This window comes from Neopelma chrysocephalum, unplaced genomic scaffold (genome assembly GCF_003984885.1).
Source record: "Neopelma chrysocephalum unplaced genomic scaffold, ASM398488v2 Primary Assembly neopelma1_24, whole genome shotgun sequence".
Classification (NCBI taxonomy): Eukaryota; Metazoa; Chordata; class Aves; order Passeriformes; family Pipridae; genus Neopelma; species Neopelma chrysocephalum.
The window spans coordinates 9,214,715-9,239,455 of NW_020897693.1; the positions used below are offsets into that span (position 1 = coordinate 9,214,715).

Genomic DNA, 24,741 nt, shown 5'->3' on the forward strand with positions numbered 1-24,741 from the left:
AGCTGTACAAGCTCATCAGAAAAAGAGGTCTCCTCCCACAAGGAGCTTACGTCTGAATTCCAAGGCAGGGAACAACAGATGGAGACAGACAGGCAGATGGAAAACAAGACCGCGCTGTCTACATCCTCAGCACTGATCTCAGCAGAGCGGTTGCCAAGCTAAAAAGTTCTGACCCGAAGAAAAACTTTCTCAAAAGTCTGCGGATATAAATGAGGCCTTCTGAGCTTGAACTCATGTCAAATTTCAAAATTCCCTGTCCAGAAAGGGAACAATCTCAAACCCATCTGTGCCCCAAATCAACCCACACCTCAAACGAATCTTCTTCATTCAGAAGATCCTGTAGTTTGAATTTTAAACCGACTGTGTAATGCCAAGATAGAGGCTTTTCCTGACCACAGAATTCAAGCTGGTGCTGCAAACAGCACTGGCAAAACCATTATCTGTGTCAGCAGTAGCAGCCGTACTATAGCAGCCTCCAGGGACCTTGACAAGGGCAAGAATCACTGTCCTACCTGCACGGTGCATGAATAGACCCTTGTCAGCCAAAACCTTACAGCCTAAATACATCAACTACACAATAACCTCCATTCTACAGCTTGTGAAGTGAGATAATTTAAATGATGTGATAGGCACCTTACCATAAGACCTTCTAGAAAAATGAAGAAGGAATCAGGTGAGTTGTCCCTTGTTCATTTTTGTAACATTCTTTAGATGTTTTAGTCCATCATTAACACATATTAGACCCAACAAAAAACAAAAGTATAGAACAGAGAGGAGATTCTGAAAATATGTGTAATTTAAGTTGGGTAATATTCAGGGACAGGTATTTCAGACTATGTGGACACCCAACATGGAAGACAAGTCATTCTACTCTAGTATAAAATGTCAACACTAGAACAATAACAGCTTTGTCAATTCTGCAGTATCTGCTCTGATCCACCTTGCTCTAGAGACAAAGTTTTGATAATGCTCATCCATCTTTAAAAGGAAAGTGGACCAAAAGCTCCTTACTCTCTGCCCTTTGCTTTTGTGTTTCTGTAGAAGAAAATACTGGTTGAGAATGCAAATGGTTTCCACTACAGGAGCTGTAACTCTATGCTGCAGAGATGCTGAATCATTTGAAATCTCCAAGGAAAAAACCATTTGCTTTCTGAAGAGCACATAACTAAAAGAAAGCTCATCCTGCAGTACTTCAGGCACCCAGAGTACACCTTCCACAAGCCTTCTCAAACTTTATTACTAGTTCACTTTTCCTTCCTGACACTATTCCTACCAGAAAGCTGTCCCAGAACCCCGCTGATACGGTTAAAATGCTGCTTCTAGTTTCTAGCTTACTTTTCTGTAAGGCCATTTGACATACATTTGGTTTTGTACCAGTATCTTCCTTTAGTTTAAATAATCCTTCTCTGCCTAGTAATTACCTCTCAGGAATATGCAGATGAGCGGTACAACCTTTCTTAGACATCATCCGTGTAGACTAGCTGAAGCCCTTTTAGGCCATGCTTTTCAGACAGGCTCTCTCAAATGCTGATCACTTTAGTATTCATTCTTTGATTTCATCTTTCATGAATTTCATCTTTCAGAAATATCATGACCAGGATCAACTTTTGCAGCTTAATGAAAGAAAAACATGGATTCTCTTATTTTAAAGCATGTTCAGTAAAACAGGCCCAGTAAATGAGAGTGGTCAAGGACGTTCCACTAACCATATTTGAAGCTATGTAATACATGGTGAATGTGAACAATATTCCACTAAGACACAGCAAAGTCTTCTTTCCATAAATGAATCATATACAAAGAAAGGTAATGCCTATTTCTTAAGGCTGGAAAGGGCCAGCAACAATAGTTCTGAATACCCTCCCCTCCATTAATCTTCTCAAGCTCTAACACCGAAGCGAATGATGACAGTTAAACGTGAATCCTGGTTCTGTTTTTGTTGATCATTTTAACAGATGGACTGGGGAAGGTGTGGGTGTGCTGTGAAATGGCAATTACTGCAGGGAGGGAAATGCAGTTGGATGAAAAGAGATACAAATAAAAAAAAAGGAACAAAGCAGAGAGGGGAAGTGAAAAATGAAAGAAAAAAATTCTGGTGACCTTACATTTCACTGTATTTTCTGCTGAATTCACCAGTGAGATATTGAGCAAATGATCAGTAATGGTAACAGCTACATCTGTACTTATTGTACCCAAGCTGCAATTTTGCTCAGATCTTTGTATAAATATCAACTTGATTCAAGAAATATATTTTCGAGGAATAGAGGCTTCCAAATAAACCCATATTAATACCCTTTTTCACAGGACACAGCTAAAATATAATTCAGATCTCTCCTCAGAATGAACTCTACATTCTCAGCTCCCATGCAGGAAACAAAGAGCTCCCTTCTGCCTGGCAATCGAAGCAAGCAGCTCAATAACAGCACAGAGGTGTGACAGCAGCAGGGACAGCAAACTGAGAGACCCTCACATAATGAAAATAAGACTGCAGCTAATAACAAAGAGCTAACCTTTTTTCCTCCCAGGTCTCGGCTCTTGAATATGTATTATTTCAAATTCTTATTCATAATTCACTGGTTAGAGCTTTCCAATAACTATCAGATCTGGCATTTTTTCCTCCCCAAGGAAGTAAGAGGTTAATTTTCATCAAGAAAAGGAGGGGGGACGGGTGTCACTCTGGGACCTTGGTTTACCTTAACTGTATTCTCTCCTATGTGTGTATATTCTCTGACGTATTGCACAACTTAAAACATTTAGAGTCTGTCTCTGGTCTATGGAAAAACTCAGAACAATCTGAAGAAGGATCTAACATTTGATGATCTCCTTCCAAGCAGACTTAGTTCATCAGCACTAATATCTTTGAAAAAAACCCAACAATGACAAAACAGCAGAAAAACTGATGTGTTTACAATGTGGAAAGGAAGCTAAGCTCGAGAGGGACATGGTGACTTTCTTGGCCATGAAGAACAGCTGTCTCATGTCTCAGGGTATAGCCCTAACTTCTGCAGTGTTCTTTCTATGAAAGTACTTGGGAAAAAGTAATTTCTTTCTTTAAAAATCTGTTTTACACTTAAAATTTTTCTATGCTTAATATTTTTTTTTCAATCAGTGCTATTAATATACTGCAAATGTGATGGCTACTGGGTTTGCAAAAGTAGGGATACTAGTAACAACATGAAGAACTTTTCACCTGTGTCACCAAATACAGCATGACCTGGTTTTGTAATGAATGAAAGAAAAGCCCAGCTGTCAGGTAATACTGTAAAGAGAGTTGTGAAGGGAGTTTCAGTTCACTTCTTAGAAGACAGGTGTCTGCATCCCGAAAGCACCATCACAGCTGGCACAGACTGATGCTGTTGTTAGCAATCTCAGCAGAGGCCAACCTGTGATCTGAGAGTTTATTTATAAATATTTTAGCAGACTGAAGAACCAGGAGGAGTTTTAAATTTACATTTCTTTATACATACTCCCACTCAGAATCTGTGAGCTTAGTAAATCTGTATAAAATCATCACCACGGCCTGACAATAGGATTTACAAGGGCAATGTACCCATAAAGGCAGACGCCTCCACTGACAAGCAGGCAATCTTAGTTTCCAAAATTATTTTAATTGCTAATTTTTAAAATTCCCTAAAACATTAACACAGTGTTAATGAAGGATACAATCACTACACAGTCCTTGCCCTTGCAAGGCCTCTGTTGTAGTGATGGGATGCATCCTAAATGCAAACTCAGTGCTGAATGCCAGGAGCTCAACACTGTGGGCCTAACAGTGCTCAGGACCACAGGGCACAGGATGAAAGAGCAGACAGGCAGGCACTTGCTCTGAAGGCTGCTAGAGGACAGTGCAGAGCAAATGCAGGACAGAATACAATGAAGCTTGCACGGCATGAGGTGAGAAGCCAATACTTCTGTCAGAAATGTAAGAAAATCATACTATTTACTAGCAAAGTTTCAAGTAACAGTTCTAACAGCTGTGACTGTCAAACAGGTCTCTCACGCTCCCAACAAACTGCTGTACCGGCCAGAAGAACTAGACAACTCAGGTGGACTCCAAAATGTGCTAAGGTGTCAGTAGCTCTGTGATGATGTTGTGAGGGATTTCTTCTAAATGCCCAGTGCTACACATGGAAGGGAATTATGAGGCTAGAGAAAAAACACAAAGGCAATCTGTCCTCGTGACTGAAAAGAGAAGGTAACTAACTTCTTCCTAAAGACTCCAACAACTCTACTCACTCTTTTGATAAGGAGGAAACTCACAGGAATGGCAGTAAATCAACAAGTTACCGTCGTTGTTCAACCATAACTGCAACAAGATGAGAAATGAAACCCTGCTTGTACCATCAGCACCAAATACTTTCTTACCGTGAGACGTTTCGAGGCATCCACTTCAATCATCCCCCGCAAAAGGTTCTGACAGTCAGGCGGGATAAAATGTGGCATGTGGAACACTCCACGTTTCACCTTCTCCAGCAGTTGCCGCAAGTTGTCATCATCGAAAGGCAGGGCACCCTGCAGGGATGTGACAGAGTGGTCAGTGGCAGAGAACTGGAGAGGGCCAAAGGAGAAAAACCAGAATAAACATAGTGAGAGAATGGAAGTGAGTAATTGAGTAAGTCAGCTTATAATGAATTATTATAGTAAGTGAAAAAAACTTCTATCTGTAGAAAATAAGTAATTTCTTAGTGCTGCTGTATTTCTTCTAACATAGGAACAAAACTGAGAACAGAGTTTTTTTATTAGACTTTAATTAGAAAATGACTACCAGTATAAAATAAAATACAAAATATGAAATTGCCTTTCCAGGCAAATTCACCAAAGATGCATGGATTCACTTAAATTCAGCTCAAGCTTTTGATCTGCTGGTATTCCTCCTGGGCATACTTTCACAGCAGCAATGTTTATCGTCTCCTTATTTTTAATCTTCCTGAGACACATTTATTGCAGACATTGAAAAGGAGGTGAACAGCTTTTGAGAGACTTTCAGCAGAGAACATGCCCTTTCTGATGGAGCATTGAAATGACACAGCTGATAGAAACCCCAACCAACAGTAGCCTTTGGAAGCAGCAGATATTCTACCTGTTTAATATACTCCATCCAGTTCCCATGCTGTGGTCAGGTCATCAGTTCCTATTGCTTCCCTACTGTAGCTCACTTACATGAATGGCTTGAGGTTTTTTTAGCTGAAACTACATTGTGAATAGATCATCAGCTTGCCACAAAAAGCAGTAAAACACCTATCCTTGCTGCAAGGACAAAAAGGAAAAAGAGAAGTTGAAATCTTTAGGATAACTCCACTGACTGCAGCTGATATCCTTTTATAGCAAGTCTGCACCTTCCTAGATATTCTCACTTCCTTCTTTCACTGCCTAATTCTAGTAGGTGCTGAGCTTCCTTGATTTCCAGGATGGTTTGTGGGAAGCTGCAAGCTGTCAGCTGCTGTGATAATGAAGCTTTAAGTTGTCAGTTCTGGCACTGCTCTTACTACAGTGAGTAGTGCATCTGTATAAGCAATCCTGTGTCTATAGTTTAGGGAGACCAACAGCTCCATTTACAGCAGCCTCAGGAAGTAACCTGATGGCAACCACTACCGGGCACTATTTACTAGCGTTTGTTCTTTCAGGTGGCTTTGCAGGGAGAGCCTCCCTGTTCTGCTGTAACCAACCTCCTGAGTTACCTACGCTTTTCCTAACCATTCCAGACTCAAAGGAAAATCAATTCTGATAGTTCAGTACTTTGGCTAACACAATTTAAGCCACAATGAAGTCAGAAAGGATGCTTTGTGGCATTTCCTGAAGGTAACAACTACACCTTTTTTATTACTACCATCTGCTATCATATCTTGAGACTTTTTGTAGAGTTTGTCCTGACATGATTAACTGGAGAGCTTTGCACTCTCCATCATTAACAGACTTACTTCAATCATTTTTCAGGCTCATGTGTGTATGTAGGACCAGATGAAGATGCAGCAACGGAGACAAGAAATCTTGACAGAGAATCCCCCTGAAAATGAAAAGCCCACTCCTACAAATCCTAACCATCTTGACACATTCTCTCTTCTGTTCTTACAAATTCAAGAAGTTATATTAAGAGCTCATTATACAGTTCTATTTTATCAGTCATGAAAGTAGCTGCTCAGTAAGAGATGACCGGGTGCTGCCTAGTGTGACAGTTAAAATTCTTCCCATGCAGTATCAAGATAAAAAATTTAAAACTTCAGAAATGTCAGTGAATTGTAATGACTAAAAAGAAAAAAAAGAGTAAGATTGGTTAAGGGGCATTAAGGCATCATACTGAGATTATTTCAAGGTATTTTGATTCAGGCCATTAAAAAAGAATTGACATGTTTTTTGAAACAAAAATCTTCTAAAATTTTAAAGTATTTTAAACAAAAATAATATGTAGAATCTATCTCTGATTTGACACTGTACAAATGCTTTTGTCAAAATAAAACATTTAAGTGAAGCAATTAGGTTTACTGATAAAAGTAAAAGAACATCAAAATTTTACTTCAGGCTTGTTACTTTTATAATTATAGATGATCAGCTGAACTATTACAAATATAAAGTGCTTAACATGCACATAAAACCTATATTCATACAGAATATCATGCCATATTCTATCTGCATGTGGTATATGCTTTTATTAACATAAAATATATTTTCTTACATCAGACTATGGAAATTGGTAACAAATGCCAAGCCTATCTGCCTTCAGCTGGACATTCAGTTGTTGTATGTTTAGGAGTATTATAACAGCACTGCAAATCAGAATAAATTGCACTGAGAATTGAAACTTTGATCTAAAGAAGGATAAGTTACCAGATACCATATTTTGAACACTAAAAGTATTACTGAGCCAGATGGAAACTAATTTAAACTCTGTACTACTGGCTCAGTTTTATATTCTCAAGTGTACCAAATTAAAATGTAGCTCACTGCTTGCATGAAACAAAGTTGTGGCACTCAAACCTTCCCTTGGAAAAACACTGCAGTTAATGTATGCATATACCTGAAACACATGCACATATACAGCAGAAAAAACGAATGCAAACCCAGTCATATTTTGATCCTGTGAAGGATGACTTATTGGACACTCTGTATCCTGGAGTTGTAACCCTGTACATCCTTTCCAGACAAAAAAACATGCTGCAATATCACAACACAGCAAAGAGCATTTATGGAGACAAGTTTTTGATGCCTGTCTACGCTCTCCTGTGCAGGGCAGCAGCATTTCAAAGAAGCAGTGAAATACTTCTTATGCTTTTCCTTTGGAGCTGATGTAGAAATAAGAGCAAAGGATGCCACTGAGAGATACAAAAATAGGGGAACTATAAAAAACCACCTGTACATGATGTCAATAGAATTGCCCTTAAATACAGCAGCACTTTCAAATTTTTCTTTTCTTTTTAAAGGCTAGTGCAAGGAAGATGACTCACCACTAGCAACGCAAATAAAATGACTCCGCAGCTCCAGACGTCTGCTTTCCTTCCATCATATTTTTCTCCCTGTGCAGCAATGACACAGAGGTTCAAAAGACTGATCACTAGTAAATGAATTAATTATCCTTGAAGAACAAGAGAGGGGAGACTGGGAAACCCCATATTTCAATTCAGCCACCTGCTTCCCAAGGCGGCCTTCCCAACTAGGAGGACATTACAGCCTGCTAATTGAATTTTTGTTAACGTCAGTTTACAGTCATATCTGGGATCTGTGGGAAAAGGTTCAGAAGTAGGGAGCAGGGCAGGAGTGGTTGACAACTCACAAATTATCAAAGCTGACATTTTAACAGTGTCAGAGGTGCATTAAGGACATCAAGAAGGTGTTTTTCTCTTCCCTGGTTCTTCAGGGAGCTTGTCACCAGCCACATTATTTGTGAACTCATAGTAGTCTGGACAGTCTTTTCTGTATGCTTCCTGCTTGACTTTACATTAAAGACAAGCTTAAGAAGAGGGCAATCTTGGCCACTGAAATCTTAGATACTTATTTTCAGAGGACAAAGGGAGAGCAGAGGGAAAGAACAGTTTGTATTGTTTAGTGGAAACCAACATCACTGACAGTCAACCCCGGCTCTTCTACTGAAATGACAGCTACATAAGAGACAGAAAAGCAGAGGGGACTACATCCCTTGGGTTGAAAGATCAAATTAAAGGAGGCTCCTGCATTTCTGTCTGATCACACAGTACAAAGGGTACTGTGAGAATAACACACAATTATTTCCCTCATACAGTTAATGTGGCTTGATTCAGGGATGAGCCTTACGCTCCTTGTGTCCTTCCCATGACGTCTGCCTTGGATAGGTTTCTTGTATAGAGGGTCTATCTGCATACTTGCAATGAGTGACACTTCAAAAAATGTATTTATAAACACTAATGTTAACCAACTTACCCGGATGACTTCAGGACAAGCATAATGTGGTGATCTGAAATACAAAATACAGTCAAATGAGCATGGTATTTATGGCCATGTGCATTTCCATTTTGTTTAGCAGAATCATGACTGGCTTGCTTGTGCAGAATACAAGTATGCAAATCAGCATGTTTTCCTTACCTCAACAAGAACACATTTCTAACAAACTCAGAAAATGATCAAGAACTAGTATAATTTAAAATTCTGTGGCCCTACTATGACTTTTTTTTCAGTGAGGAATGATGAGAAGACCAGGCATATTCTGTGACTATATAGAATTCCAGCCCTCTAATCCCACCCTTTAACTTGGCCTTGTATCTAATTAGAAGGAAGGCCCATGTTGCACGGTCTTTAATAGGAAAAAACACAGAACAGTATTGTCAGACCAAATAGATGCATTTCTAAACCATGTCTGGTACCTCTTCTTCTAAGATGACTCTCAGTTACTCCAGCGGTCACAAAAGCTGCCAATACATGATTTCAACATGTCTTTTTTTTTTTTTTGTCTTTTAGAGAACTAAAAAGGATGGACAGTAGCACTATTACCTAGTGAGTTAATATATTCTTTTCACATCCTTCTACCCATATATCTCTGGTTTGATTCCTGGCTGAGAAGAGTTAATTACTTCAACTTGCCAGGTCATAATTTTAATTCTTGAAGATTATAGCCATGGCTATTTATTTTATAGCCTTCATTAAAGTAACTTGACAAGTAAAAGGGATGCAAACTGTCTGAAACCTGTGTGCAAATCATGCTATTGTTTATACTGACACCTCCCAGCAGCCCCTGAGCCTGTCTTCATTTGTGCATGTGTTTCTTGTGACAAATGCAATCATGGCTGGGCAATACCTGTCTCACAAAGTAATGAGCAAAAGAGAAGCACTGCGAGGTTAGTTTTGTGCTAGGATGCTGTATTAATGCCCAGTGAGACAGCCCATTAATTGAATTTCCATACAGACTACACTTATCTTATGGCAAAATATCATCCCATGGGCATGGAATGCCCTGATTTGGTATCACAGCTTTTGGCAGAGCATGACAATAAACTCAGGATACACTTGGGACTGTAGCTACCTTGACAGCAAAGCTTATGTGAGGAGAGAGAAAAGCAGTTGATCCCTCACAAACTTTAGGAAAGGTGGAATTCAGACGTTTAGTACTATATTTAATACACCTCTCTTTCCCCGGCCCCCAAGCCCCCATTTAAGAAGTGGGGTATTCACAGGTATTCTAACCAGGCCTGTCTGCTCAGTAGTGTCTTAGTTTAGGCTACATTTTAAAAACCTTGGTTTGAGAGTCAAAAATAGACAATGAAAACTGGAGCTTTCCCTCAGAGAGCTAGCTAGAGTGGGTCATTGGGAGACCAGAAAGAATGGACTTGTATCTAGTGGGTAGGACAGACTACCCAGGCTGTCTTGGTAATTCTGTCACTGATAACCATGTGAATGTGGACAAGGTTACTTAGCATTTTTAAAAGCTGCAGCTGGCCACAGTTTGAAAAAGGTGACCAGAACCTGACACTGAGTCTAGTCTTCTGACTAAAGCAAGGGCAATGCCACCACAGCTTTCACACCTCACAAGAGTTTCTATGAATTCATTGAGATTTGTATGAGGCTTTAGCCATTTGGGGCAAAAGCTTCCATAGTAACAAAGAGTGTGGTGGCAACAATAATGAAATAAAGCTAAAGCAGTCAGTAATGATAATAAAATCGTTGCTTCTTGACTGAGCAGGGGCCGATTTGGGATATTTGCAGCATATTGTCGGTCACTGCTAGAGAGAAAGTGAAGCCAGAGTGAGACTCTGAATTGCTTAATATTATGTACATTTCCCAAACCTCTAAAATATATTGTTTCCTATGAGTTTGCTTCTTTATAGCAAACTGATAGCTGCACTATATCTGTTCTTTTCAATACCCCAAAGTCTTCACCACAGGCACATCACGGGACTAATGCATGATTTTGCAAGCTTTTAGAAGACAAATTATTCTTGTGAGAATGCTTGACTAGTGATATTATCTTTTTCTTGTATCATAAAGGTGGTGTATAGTGTACAGGCCATCCTTAAGGCACACACAGATCAGAAGGAGCAGCACCAGAACTGGGACTGCAGCCCAGGCCTGGACAAGTACAGCCAGCTGTCAGTAGTTCCGGACTGCTTAGACTGAACAGTGAAGGAGGGCAGTGTGGGAACTGTAGGGACCACAGTAATGCAACAATTATTTGGAAAAAACAAGATGGTAGCACAAAGAGTTCAGGACTTACACAGATCAATAATATTTGCTCAGGTTAGTCACCTCACAACAGAAAGACCTGTTCTAGCGTTCTGTATAACTTAGTCACATTAGTTTTATTGGAAAATATATGGGGGGTAAAAGGAGTGAAGACGCAATTTTGGTAACTGTTCAGCTCCTGTCACTTAGCATGGCTGAGTTCCTCTTGCATGCATTTTGGCTTCTGTCAGGCACGGCTGCCTTTCCTTGTGAATCATGAAGACACACAGTACATTAAATGGCTACTACAGGGATGCCTATGGCTGAGCTAGAGACTTAAGCCAGACCTCTCAAAACCTGCATAGTATCCTGTACAGTTCAGCAACACCCTTCAGCACAATACTTTTTGGATGGCCATGGCACTGGGGTGCACTGGAAGAGTCAATATCTCAATGTGCAGAGTGTTCCTAGTTTTATTTGTATATTATGACTCTGACAAAAATTTCAGAACTCTTAATTGTGGGTGCTGAGCAATGCAACCACCTGTGCTAACACCCTTGAAAAGAAGAATGTAAGTGTTGTGAAGAATTCAAGATAGGTACATATGTATTTATGTGTCCCACTAGGAAAATGCCCTTAAAGCATTCACCTTCCTAAGGTCTGCTTAAGTGCAGTGGAATCTGCCATGTATCTTAAAAGACACCACTAAAATACTGCAAAAATCAGGGGACTGGGTGGAGAAAATGTTACAATAAATCCTTTGAAGAAGTTGGATTGATTCAATCATTCAACAACTGCACTGGAACTGCCCAGAGAGCACAGGTTTCTGGCATCACCATTCTGAATTCTCGGCAGCAGACACCAGCTAGATATCTGAGCATTATCTTGGCTAACAGCTTTAAAAGGGTTCCTCCAGTCAGCCAGAATCCATAAAAAACTAATTTCCATGCTACCAATCACAGAGAACTTCAACTGCTGTAAAGACAAAACTCAAATTTAATCAAAAATCTATTTATCTTTCTACAGAGTCATGAATATTTCTTTGGCTCTTATTACTAATTATTCAACATAGATGTGTCAAGAGCAACATTCCCTGCCTCTTCCCCTAGGCCACCTCCTCATCATTCTGCTACATCTCTGTGCAGCAAAAGCCACAATCTGCCCTTGATAGCAAATAAGTATATTGCTCAGCGAGATCAAGAAACAGTTGCTGCCTGCGGGTACTGCTCAAAAAAAGCTGTGAAGCTGTGATATTGGCAGTGTTTATTACCAGGGTGACGTGGATTTTCCAAGGCTAGTCAGCCTGGGGCAGGAAGAGCTCTCTGAATGGTCATTCACAGGTGTGACTCTAGGACACAGTAATCTTAAGAATCTTGGGGGACCTTAGCAAAGCATTTACATGGGATTTAAACCAGAGGAAATACGCCAAGAGTGCAACGGTGAAATCCAGGACAGCTCTGGCCAGTTAAGTCAGGCATTAAGAAACAGATGTATATATCGTTGATGTATCTATCCCGAATTTCATCTGAAAAACTAGAAAAGTAGTTCTTGATCTGTGCACATCAAGATACTGTGCAGCTACAGTAGATCTGAGACAACCAGGGCCATATCTTCAGTGCAGATGTGATGTGCCCATAAGTTACAGGTCTCATTATGTAGGTAAGAGAGCCCTGCACTGTGCACACAAAAATCTACTGCGTCCACACAAATCAACTGTGCACATTAGGGTTTATCTGGGAATACACAGTAACTGCTTTGCCAGAGAAGCAGTTGATTGATCAAGAAGGACAGGGAAAAGCTGTGTGATCCTACTCCACAGCGTGACAAATCTTGTGTTACGCTGCCCAATAGGTTCCCAAGTCCCATCAAAGATATCCCATCAAATGACCCATGCTTCAGTCCTTCGGTCCCACGCCTTAAGATGGTACTATTTGGGGAAGGAGAAAAGCTTCGCGTGCCATTCTTCAGGCCTTGCAGATACAGGTAGAGTTTCTGCAGAGAGGGGGGAACAAGAAGAAGTCTCCTTTCCTCTGTTTTTCTTATGCATGAAGTTACCTTGATACAGGAGGCTGTACAGTTGCACTGAAGTCCTCCCCCATCGAGCTGTTTTTGCTGTTGCTCAATGCTAGATTCCTTCTTTCCCCCTGTTAATCACCATCTCCAAGCTGGCTTTCAGGGGCAGAATTTACCACTAGAGCAAAAGGCTGCCTGTGCTTTCCCCCATGCTGAGTAGCAAAGGGTTGAGATGAAGGGGAACACCAGAGGAGTAGCAAAATAGATAAAGGGAATTCAGGAGTAGGACACTGGCATTCCAAGTAGAGAAAGCGACAGCCATAGATTCCACAGAAGAGAAAGAAGGAGAGACTGACAAAACAGTTCCAGTAGCAGGGGGTAGTTAAGGCTGCAGTGAAGGCAGTAGCTGTAGGTAAGGCTGTAATTAAGGTAGTTAAGGTTGAGTGCTATTTTCCCATTAAAGCTTCAACTCAGTCATTTAGCTTTACGTTAGAAAACTCAGCATCTAGCCCTCAGCCTTTTTACAGCTGTTTACTCCCCAAGTGCAATTACATTTTGGGGAATCTGCAAATCAGTTCATTAATTAATGCATCAGTTCAAATTATTAAGACTTGGAACCTTTAAGAGATCGTAATTTAACAAATCAACCAGACCTTTGCATTAAAAGGGCATAAAGATCACAAAGTTAAGTATCCAAAAGTTAAGAACTGCTGAAATGAAGGTTGAAGAGGTTATACTGTACTCTGCATGTAAGTCAGGTGGATGTTTTGCTGTGCCCAACGCCTCTATTTTACTTCTGGACAAAGCTGGAAATGTGAGGGAACAAGGACAAGCTTGCAAGAATTGCAGCTGATTGACATACTAGAGAATCAAACTCTGTCCCTGCCACAGAGTCCTTCTGTGAAAGAAAATGAACAGGTGCCTTAAACTGAGATGCTCACAGGTAATTATGAGTTGCAGGTTCCCCACTTTTCAGAATCACAGTGCTACTCATCTGAAGTTTGATTTACAGTATTTATAAGCACGTGGAGCAGCAGCTGCAGTCAGTAGGTGCTCTGATCTCCAAGTAAAGGACTGTTATCAAGCACCAAGTATTCTGAGATACTGGGCCCCAGAGTATCCAACTGTACACTCAAAACTGGTTGACGATTTTGAGTTTCATTTTGAAGAATCATGTGTCCTCATATAAATGGAGATAACCAGATCTATGTGGCAAACATAACATGAAAACAGTATAATTAATATTTGCAAACCGAAGACACTGTGATGAAATCCTACCTAGCATTCATAGCAAGGCTTGAATACAGTGAACAGAAGTTATAAATGGATCCATAAATGAATGATGAGGAAAACCCAAACATTAGACAGCTGTTCACTCAAAAAAACATACCATCCAATTATCAAATGAGGCAAAGACTTGTTGGAAAAAACCTGTACAAACTTCTAATTAATGGGCATATCCTAATGTGCACTGGTTAAGTTAATGTTATACTGCCAAGCTGAGGAAAAGCACATATTAAATTCTCAGGGATTGATTTTGAAGACTTAAATCTCTTTTAACATACCTTGGGATATATTATAGGTGAGGCTGGTACCAATAATTACTAATTGGGTTGTCTGATATTTCCCTTGGTAATCCTCATTTTCAATTCCTTACCATTTACCATCAATGTAACAACAATTTTCCTTGCTTTTCATCTGTCTCAGACTGGTTTCGTGTTTCTGTGTACATGCATGTTGTGCATGGGCTGAAGCATTTCCACTATCAAATTTAAATTAAACATTTTCTTCGCATAAAAAAAATAAATTCTAGTATTCTAGTATCCTCGACTGCAAAGGGAAAATTTGAGTAATTATTTGCATTCTCTAGAAAAATTTATTCAAACTGCCTCAAGAAAACTGAAGTTGGCATTTACTAGCAGAAATGCTCTAGAGGATCAGGATCAAAATCCTACCTGCACTGGTAACACTTCACAGAATATTTTTTTTATCTGAAACTGATACTGTGAGCTGCTCTGGCTGGGTTTATCACAAGGTACCAAACTTTAAAACAAACTGAGTGCAAAACTAGCAAAGTAGATCTAGAACTGACAGCAACTGACTGGAACAACCAGGTAAGGGAAACTAGAGCTGGAACCTAGCGAAAAAGAGAAAAAGAGCACAATATGGAGTAGAAATGACTGGGAGAAGTCAGCAAGACTACAGTATAAATCAAGAAAGAGATGGGAATGGAGTGCTGAGAATGCAAGCTCTTGATGAGATGGGGTAAAAAGTACTAATTCTGGCAATTCCAAATTCAAGAGCTTAAATTTGCAACCCTACCAGTAACTGGATGTAGGACACTTTCATATGTTTTAGACATACGTACACGCTTATTATAAGGGGTAAAGAATATCTGCAGCATCATGTCTTGTCATTAAAATCAGAAATGGTGCTTGGACACTGAGGTGTGCTGCTCCCCTGAATTATCTGCTCACCACAGGTGTGGTGATACACCAAATACAGATGTGAGGGAAGCAGGAGCTAGATGATCTCTGCTAGCATTTCTAACAAATACACAGTGCATTGGTTGTTACAAATATGATGAGCTCAAAAAGAGACAGTAATCAGTCCTAATGAGTATACGTGGGATTCTTTTTGAAAGATTCAGGCAATCTGTGGGTCAGCAAAGTGTTGCTAGGAATTGCTAGGGAGAGCTGAGAGCAGAAGAATTGACTGTGCTGCAGTTGGAAGTTGCTGTTCTCCTCCATTATGCCACCAGCAGCCGCGAGGCTTTCCTCTCACTCACAATAAAATCATAGTCAGCATCGCTCTTCCCACATGCACTTGGCTTTCTGAATCAGGCCAGGGTTTTCTTTGGAGACACCAAGATGGGGGAACTGTTGTATACAGTCAGCTAACTGGGGGACTGTCAACAGTGGTGTCAGCCTGACTGCCTCTGCAGAGGTCGGATCTGGTGCTGAGGCGAGCTACCTTTACAAGCCAGCTCTGCCCTAGCTCTTGGTTGGGATAGAGAGACTGGGAGACAGGCAGTACAAACACTAGCACTGCTGCAGGTTCTCTGTCACCCAGCAGCTTTCACCCATCTCCATCCAGCAGTGTTTTGAAGCTGTAAAGAGTGAAATTGAGAGGACTGAAGAGATGGTAAAAACTTACTTTGCCAGGCTTCTGTAAATGGTGAACTAGGAAGGATCTTTACAAACTCCAAGGAATTGTAATGCAACAGTATCCTCTTTCAATACTTCATTTTAGCCATAAGCCCTCAGTTCAAAAAAAAGGAACATCATCTAGGGAATGCACCAACCCTTCCTACTTTTCCAAGACTCCTACAGAAATCACCACATTTTACGTTCAGAGCAACTTAGTCACTTCAATGATTTGCTAAGAGGGAGAACTGAAGCAGGGAAGGGCAATGCATCTTGTCCTAGACCACTGTGAATGCCTTCAGCAGAAACAGAAATCAAGCTCAAATAACCTGGGTCTCAGTCCTGAGGTTTAACCATAAAGCACTCACTCTTCTTGCCTAGTGACAATTCAGGGTGGATTGGACAACATCTACTACTCGGAAACACTGCAAGGCAGCACACCGGAAGAATTGCTGTGAAAGAGACAGGGGAGTCTCTGTATGCCACCGCCTGAATGGGTAAAGAGGGAGAAGAGCCGAAGAGATCTAAAATAATAGAAGCAGCAGCCTATCATATCTTTCTCTTCCTTCCTTGTCTGCTGCTAGCTGACAGCCCTTCCCTGCTCCTGAAGGAATGCAGAGACTCACTGTGTTATTTTGGCATTTCAAGGACCATCTCTCCATAAGACTGCCTTGCTGTGCAATTTCTGCCACAAGCAGAATAAGTCCTGCAGACCCCACACACATCTCCCTTTCCCCTCGAGGGCTGAAATTTGAAATGATGGCTTATTCCTTTGTGCTGTGTATATGCAGGATTTTCTCAACATACATTTCCAGTAATGGGGATTCATCACAATCAAGGCTCAAATTCTCACTCTGTTAAGTGAGAAATTATGTCAATGAAACAGCAAGTCCATCCTTACCTCTCTCTCCTAAACAAACACAACTGGATTGAACTATTGTGGTTTTCTCCAGGTCGTCATCAGTGCTACAGAAAACCATGCAGACCTAAGGACTAACTCCCAGAAAACAGTGACTCTGAGGTATGCAATACATCATACTTCAGGCTACATGAGGCTACTCTTCATGAGGCCAGTCAAGGCTCTGTGGTGACCTGAAGACTACCCAAACTTTGGACTAAACTTAGCAGTTCACTCGTGACAGCAAAGAATTTTTGACTGCTGTCTAATCGCTCTGCTGAACTGACAAAGTTAGCTGTACCACACGGCTCAACCCCATCTGAGCCTCCCACTCTGACTGACAGAAATACCTGGAGACTCCTTGTGTGACTTTCAATGGAAGCGTTACAGTTTCATCTCATTATCAGTGTTCACAGTACAGATAAAGCCATTCTCCAAATTAACTTCTGGGTGCATGGAAGAGCATCTCATTACAGCTCAGTATCTCAGCCATGTTTCAGTCTATTTTGTTCCTTTTCATGCTGGCTGAAAGCACCAACTACAAGGGTAGGTAAAACTGTTGCCTTGAAAATCTCTAAGGTTGGTTACTGTGTGTGCTCCAAGGGAAAGGGAGTCATAACTGGATTACCTTTCTCTGTGAACAGTGTGGCATATTGTTATATATTCCTTCCTTCCTTCCTTCCTCCCTCTCTTCACCCCCCAAACCAGAGAGATCACAAGACACCAGCATCAGCCATGCTGGGCTCCATGCCAGGAGAATTAATGAAGTGGTGTAATAGCTCACACGGAGGCCTAGTGATTGGCAACAAACTTAAAATGCATCTGCAAGGCAGGAGATCATAGTGTTGCTGCTGTGTTCTGTTTATTACAGGCACATCTCTTCCGTTCCATTGATTTCTTTATTAGCGCATTTTAAGGCCACAATGTGGGGGCTGGATCTGCTTGAAGCATGGAGGTTTGAATTCTAGCACAGCTTATGGGAAGGAAGCCTCCCTTTGAGACTCCAGATCTGGATGACAGAGCTTGGTGCTAACAAGAACAGGAACCCTACCGAGAGGTTCCCAAGGAGTTTGAAAAATCCTACAGGGCAACTGAGACTGGGTTGGGAAAGGAAACAATTTTATCTAAAGAGGATAGAGGCTTTGTGGTAATTGCAGGGAGAACTTCATTCCAGAGCCCCATCTAACCTGACCTTGAATGTTTCCATGGACAGGGTGCCCACCACTGCTCTGGGAAACCTGTTTCAGTATTTTACAACCCTCAATGAAAAAAAACTTCTTCCTTATATCTAAACTGTAGCGACACTCTTGTAGTTCAAAACCTTCATCCTATCACAACAAGTCCTGCTAAAAAGCCTGCTCCCATCTTTTTTATAGGACAGCTCCCTTCCAGTACTGAAAGATGGCAACAAGGTCTCCCTGGAGCCTTCTCTTCTCCAGGCTGAACAACCCCAACTCTCTCAGTCTGTCCTCACAGGAGAAGTGTTACAGTCCTTCAATCATCTTTGTGGCCTCCTCTGGAGCTGCTCTAACAGGTTGACATCCTTCTTGTGCTGAGGACCCTGCAAAGCTGGATGCAGTGCTCCAGGTGGCATCCCACCAGTGCAGAGTAGAGGGGCAGCATCACCTCTCTCAACCTGCTGGCTATGATTCTTTTGATGCAGCCCAGGGCAGGGTTGGCTTTCTGGGCTGCAAGTGGACATTGCTGGGTCATGTCCAGCCTTTCATCCATCAGTACCCCCAAGTCCTTCTCAGCAGCACTGCTCTGAATTCCTTCATCCCCCAGCCTGTATTGAAGATACTGGGTGTTTCCCTGATCCAGGTGTGGGACATTGTGAGCCTTGACATCACAGCTCCTTGTTTTTCATCTGTGCTGCTAAGAGCTCAAATCTTGATTAGACATGGACAGGAAAAAATCAACTAGCATTCTATCATACCATGAACTTCATATAATTTTGCTATCCATTATTCATGACTTGGAAAGCAGGGCCATATGGCCTAGGATTGAGAGGCAGTGGCTGGGCTGTAGAGGGAACCCCAATGGTTCCATGTCTACCCCAAACTGCCTTGGCCTAGAGCACGGACTGAAAAAGCATGGACTGTAATCAGCTGAGGATAGGGCTGAAGTCATCAGATTCAGACTAACGAAGGCCAAGAAGAGTCACAGAATCATAGAATCAGCCAGGTTGGAAAGGACCTCTGAGATCAAGTCAAACCCTTGATCCAGTACCACCATGGTTACTAGACCATGGCACTAAGTACCACATCCAGTCTCATCTTAAAAACCTCCAGGGATGGAGGATCCATCACTTCCCTGGCCAGCCCATTCCAATGCCTGATTACCCTCTCTGTAAAGAATTTCTTCCTAATATGCAACCTAAACCTCCCCTGGCAGAACTTAAGACTACGCCCTCTTGTTTTACTGATAGTTGCCTGGGAGAAGAGACCAACCCCCACCTGGCTACAACCTCCTTTCAGAGAATTGTAGAGAGCGATGAGGTCTCCTCTGAGCCTCCTTTTCTCCAGGCTAAACAACCCCAGCTCCCTCAGCTGCTCCTCATAAGACTTGTGCTCAAGTCCCTTCATCAGCCTCATTGCTCTTCTCTGGACCTGCTCCAGCACCTCAATGTCCTTCCTGAACTGAAGGGCCCAGAACCGGACACAGTGTGTGGCCTCACCAGCGCTGAGTACAGGGGAAGAATCACTTCCCTGGTCCTGCTGGCCACACTGTTCCTGATACAGGCCAGGATGCCATTGGCCTTCTTGGCCACCTGGGCACACTGCTGGCTCATGTTCAGCTTCCTGTCAATAGTCAGTTTTGTATGGCAGGAAGTGGAAATCTGCTGGTACTGTCTAGTTGCTGAGCTTGCTGTTATAACAAATTCAGATGCAGCTAAAAGCTGACGTAGTGGTGCCAGGCTGCAGCAGCTCGATGCAGCTGCTGCCCTTGCTACAGTTGATTGCTGCAGCCCCTGCACAGACAACAGGACACCATGCCACAGCACTGGGAGGGGGTGGGACACAGTCCAGTGGTGCCCCTAGGGACAATGGTGATGAGAGAGCCTTCCCCTGAAGAGCATGTCCTGTCCCTAGCCAGGCACTCGGGCTTTGCTCAGCTGTTGGGGCTTACTGCCAGTTCCCTTGGAAAGTCCTACAAAGCTCTTGCTGGCAACTGAATTGCCATGGAAATGTCTTTAGATTGCCCCTGCAATATTCCTCCAAGCAGTCTCCTTTGTACGTGTATTCATGCCCTGCTTGTAATTGCAAAGGACCCTGCTTCCTCCCCCTCAATCCTGCATGTCAGCTGAAACAAAGCAGTGTGGAGCATGAACACGAAGAGCTGCATGCAAACAGTCAGTCTAATCAGGACATGCAAGTTCCATTTAAGAACCTCTAGATTAATTTATTTTTTCACTCTCTAATATTTTCCAAGTCTCTTCTTACAATAGTAAACACTACTGCTTTCAGTTACCAAAAATTATATGGCCAGTAAATGCAAACATATACCAGCACATGCAGATGAATCCAAACCTGAAAGTCTTAGTTTTTATATCCATATATGACACCTACAGTGGCCTGCTTTTCACTGTACAGCACTTAAGCCCCCTTCTTTTAGCTATCTGATACACTACATGCATATATAAACTTATTATTTTGCTGGGAAATACCACTGTATTGTGTAGGTCTGCAGGTCTTTAGTGACCCTTACTATAGACAACTTCTGTGCCTGGAATCTATCACTCATTTTTGCAATATGTTTTGAGACACTCACCCACAACTGGTTTCTAACAAGCTGTCCCCAACCTGCAGCGATGCCATCCCGAAGTCTGCTATCCGAATATTGTTCTTTTCATCCAGCAGTAGGTTTTCTGGTTTTAAGTCCCTGTGGCTGTAAAGAGAGGATCAGAATGTGAGTTCAATTATTCACAACAGCTTTCCCACTCTGAAACTTGTTTTTTATCCAGAATAGCACCCAACCTGTTATATTTTAGTTGATTTAATTTTATTTCTTGTTCCAGGCAGGAGAACACACGTATTCAAGATCCAATTTTTGCAGTATTCTAGACTGTATCCCAGATGCCCACTCCTGATGAATGCAATGCCTGCAGTGCCCTGACAGGAAATGAATATCTTCAACTTCCAGTGATACCAACATAGTATGAGGGAGAAACTAAGGGAAATAGGTGGGAGGAGAATTCCAGCTTGGATTTAGGGCTGATATACTCTGTAATATGCCAGCTCTTTAAGGTAGGAGGCAACACTATCAATATATTCTGTCAACAACATGAAACAAAATGTATGATATCTAGAGAAAAAACATTATTGATGTAAATGCTACTGCAAAAAGCTCTTATTGGGAGTTGTTTGCATAGGCATATGGCTTTGAAATAATTTTGGGTAATTAGTTTTGATGGAGAAACCCCTTCAACACAGCACTGCTTATAACTGAGGGTGTCAGCAGCGGGAAGGAAAAGAGAGGATTCCCTCTCTTCCATCAAAGCTCCATTCTCTTATTACTTGGCAACATGGGAAGAGTCAGGCAGCCATGATCTTCAGGATGGCTCTAAATCACAAGTATCATATATTGACTAATTTATTAATCTCCATTAGTCACAGTCAACACCACTGTGCTCCCATGTCTGCTTTTTAGTACTTGGGTGCTTTTGAACAACTATTACATTCACTTGATTTTATATCCAAAGATCTTGCACAAAATTTGTAACGACTTTGGTTTTTGTTTCTTTTTATTTGCAACTCTTGAAAAGTCACAGAGATGAGGGAAGCACTTTGGGCAGATCAAAGAAAAAGCTCTTTTCTTGTTTTTGCTTACAAGAAGGCAAAATGAGTCTTTGATGTCTTGCTAATAAAAGGTCCAAACAGGACCACTTGAACAGGCAGAACAGGCCAGCTTTAGTGGCTGGTCAGAACACAAACCTGTGGGAAAGGGACAGCCAACAACATGTGCAAGTGTCAGGCTACGCTCATTTGCAACAATGATTCAGTAAAAGCAGTTACTCTGATCCAAAACAACTCAGCAAAAGAATCAGTGTCAGAATAGTCAAGTGACACCCATCATGGAAGGCAGCCTTATCTTCATTGCATTTCCTTTTCACTTTTAAAGACATTCCTCTAGCCCTCCTCATGCATGCAAGTGTAATTCTACCTCTATACCAGTGTAAAGAAGGACAGTCACTACCCTCTCAGAGAAACATGAGCAGCATGACAATACCTTGGAAATTAGATCCTCTGACCTGCAGAGAATACTGGAATGATCAGTTAGAGACAACTTGTAAATAATGCAGGTCAGTTCTATGTAAAACCAGAGCACACTGTAATAGGACACCTGGGGACTGTAACAATTATTTCCAAAGGAGACTTCCAACAAAACAGTGCACATTCAAAACAGTTACTGGTCATTTACCTTATCACTGAATCCTATGACTCCTTCCCTCTCACTTTTTAAAATTTAGTCTCCAATCTTGTATAAACATGATAAACCCTGCATGTTAAAATGGCCTTGTTAATAATTGGCAAACTATCCTGTAGATAATGGAGCATCATGATTCAGATTTGTGCATATTTTCCACTGAAAATCCCAAAGATGCTTTATCAAATCTATCTTTCTCATAGAAATCCCAGCTCTGAGGTAATTGGAGATAGAAGATGTATTGACTTTAAACTATCAAGACAGTCATAACTAGTTGACAAAAAATGCAGGAGATGCGTAACAAGGAAAGGTTTCAGAGTCAGTGAATGACCAGCTAATGGTCAGGAAAAGAACCCCTGAAAGCCACCATCAAGGACAGCAGTCCTGGACAAAGGCAAGATCATCAACATATGCCAAAGTTTAATATACTCCAGCTCCAGCAGTGAAATGGAGTGAAGAGCCCACAGTTCTAAGGCAAGCTAGGAAAGCTGGACACTAATGAGATAGTAATGTGTGATTTAAACTTTCCTCCAGCATACATCCTGGACAGTTCTCATCCTACAACTGCTTTCACTGATGGGGTACTGGGGAGACCTTATCCAACTGGGGCAATGTGCTGAATTTTCCCTGTTTGAGGACCAGTGGTCAGGGGCCAGTAACAGCTCCCTGTAAAGTGAACACTGTACTTGTTTGATGCTATGAAACAAAAAATCTCCCCACAGCTCAAGCTCAGTTGTGTCCCCTTCTACCATGCATAGTTTTTCAGTGACTATAGTTATTTTTCAGTGTTGGAAACTGCTCCTGTCTGACTGCTGAACTGATACAGGCTATAACTTGAGGGTGCTGCTGCCTGTGCCTGTTCCACTGTTTGAGCACTGCATGATCTGATATGATTCATATATATATATATATATATATTCAGTCTGTAGCAGGCATACTGCTGACATGTGACTTTTGTACCTAAAAACTGAATCTTTCACTTATCCTAAAATTGTGCACCTTATTTAGAGAGAAGAGAGAAAACATGTAGGAATCACCAAGGTGGAGCACGACCTAAGCACAGGATGTCCACAAGCCATGGATGCATGCTCACAACAAAACATCTTATTTCAGGAAAACAGTGCAGCTAAAGGAAATGCAAAACAGCTCCCCTTCCATGATTCAAAGCTTCCAGCCTTGGCAGATCTGCCACAGGCCCTGGCTGGAACACAACTTATATGAATCTTGAACCAGCCCCACTCCCAGAACACTGAGAGACAGTGAAAGGGAAGGGATGACGCCTTTGGAAATGAGTACAATATTCACTAGTGGAAAGGAGTCTCCTTCTTCCCATCTCATCCTGTCTTCCCATCAGCTGGGATCCACAACACAGTTTTAGGGAGAATCAAGTGGGAAAATGAGGTTCCTGTAGAGTGGCATAAAAATTGTAGGGGTTTTTTGAGAACCATTCCAAGAAAGAGAGGAAAAAGGAGGTGCTACCATCCACATTCCAAACATGGAGTAAGCTTCACCTCACTGTGCTGCAGAAGGCTTTTCCATGAGTGATCAGGCTACATGGGCTGATGAAGGTCTTTAAGGAGAGGTGCTGACCCCCCTCCCAGCAAGCATTTTGAAAGCTTTAAGTTGGGATTGAGGGACTTGTGGGACTGGGACAGTATGTGTGGAAAAAAACCTGGAGTAGCAACAGACCTTAAGGTGCTTTTTTAACTTTTCCTCCAGACACTCATCAAAATAAAGCCAAGAAAATTATCAGCCCTTCGCTATAGAAATTATCACTTCACTGAGAAGAGAGGACAGTCTGGACTCTGTCGAGAATCATTACATTTATTGCTGCCTGGGCCCCAAAATACAAGAACTGTCATATACAGCAGTTTTGTATCTCTCTGACCCTTCTCCATCCCTCTTTCAACACAGTCCCTAGTGTCCAGTATAGATGGTTAGCATAGGAATTTCATGGCAGCCTGAGCATGTTTTTTGTATTTTGGCAGTACTGTTCTCAGAGATCAGGGTCCCAGTGGGATTAGACAGTACTTGCACATTCAAACACAAGAGAATTGCATGCCCCAATGAAAATTTCCTTCTAGCTGGAACATTTCTCTGATATCCATCCTTGGACCACTCTGAATTTGCCAAGGAAGCATCCTGGGGATAGAAGTCAGGCCAAGAGTTTGCACCAGAGTGGCAGAACCAGCATCACTGCCACTGGGAAAGAGACCTCCTCTCTGCATTTGCATTTCCCATCTTTGTATTGCCAGCTTTCCAAATGCCAAGGGGAAGGGAGAGGAACATATGGGAATAGGGAAGGCTTGTTATAATTTACCTAAGAGCCCAGCAGCCCGGACTGCCTAATGCATTCACATTTGAAAAGAATTCTCTTGTGCCAAAATGAAACAAAACAAAACAAAACAAAAATCCCACTGTATGTGGTAATTACTTGGCATTAATGGAACAGTGCAGAGTAAATGCATTTAATTTGGTCCCATTCCAGCTGATCTCTCTGGCTCTCCATGTCTTATATGACCGCATCAACTCCTCTCTCTGCAGGTGAACAGAAGACTCGTTACCCTTTCGATGTTCTAAAGGCTCTAAAGCTGTAGGAGCTTTATCACATGGCTGGAAAACCAGAAGAAAGCAGCTTCT

At 41.7% G+C, this 24,741-nt stretch overlaps 1 protein-coding gene across 11 annotated transcripts in view; it reads right to left on the reverse strand.

The window, feature by feature from the left end:
* The window catches only part of BRSK2 (BR serine/threonine kinase 2), a 315,925-nt gene that overhangs the window by 63,284 nt on the left and 227,900 nt on the right, over positions 1-24,741 (reverse strand). For all 11 annotated transcript variants that reach the window (XM_027702611.1, XM_027702657.1, XM_027702631.1 and 8 more), the window contains exons 5-8: positions 20,446-20,562; positions 8,386-8,419; positions 7,437-7,505; positions 4,363-4,509 (exon numbers count right to left, since the gene is read on the reverse strand). In XM_027702611.1, the coding sequence (XP_027558412.1) occupies positions 4,363-4,509; positions 7,437-7,505; positions 8,386-8,419; positions 20,446-20,562 (367 nt within the window). The remainder of the gene's footprint in view (positions 1-4,362; positions 4,510-7,436; positions 7,506-8,385; positions 8,420-20,445; positions 20,563-24,741) is intronic.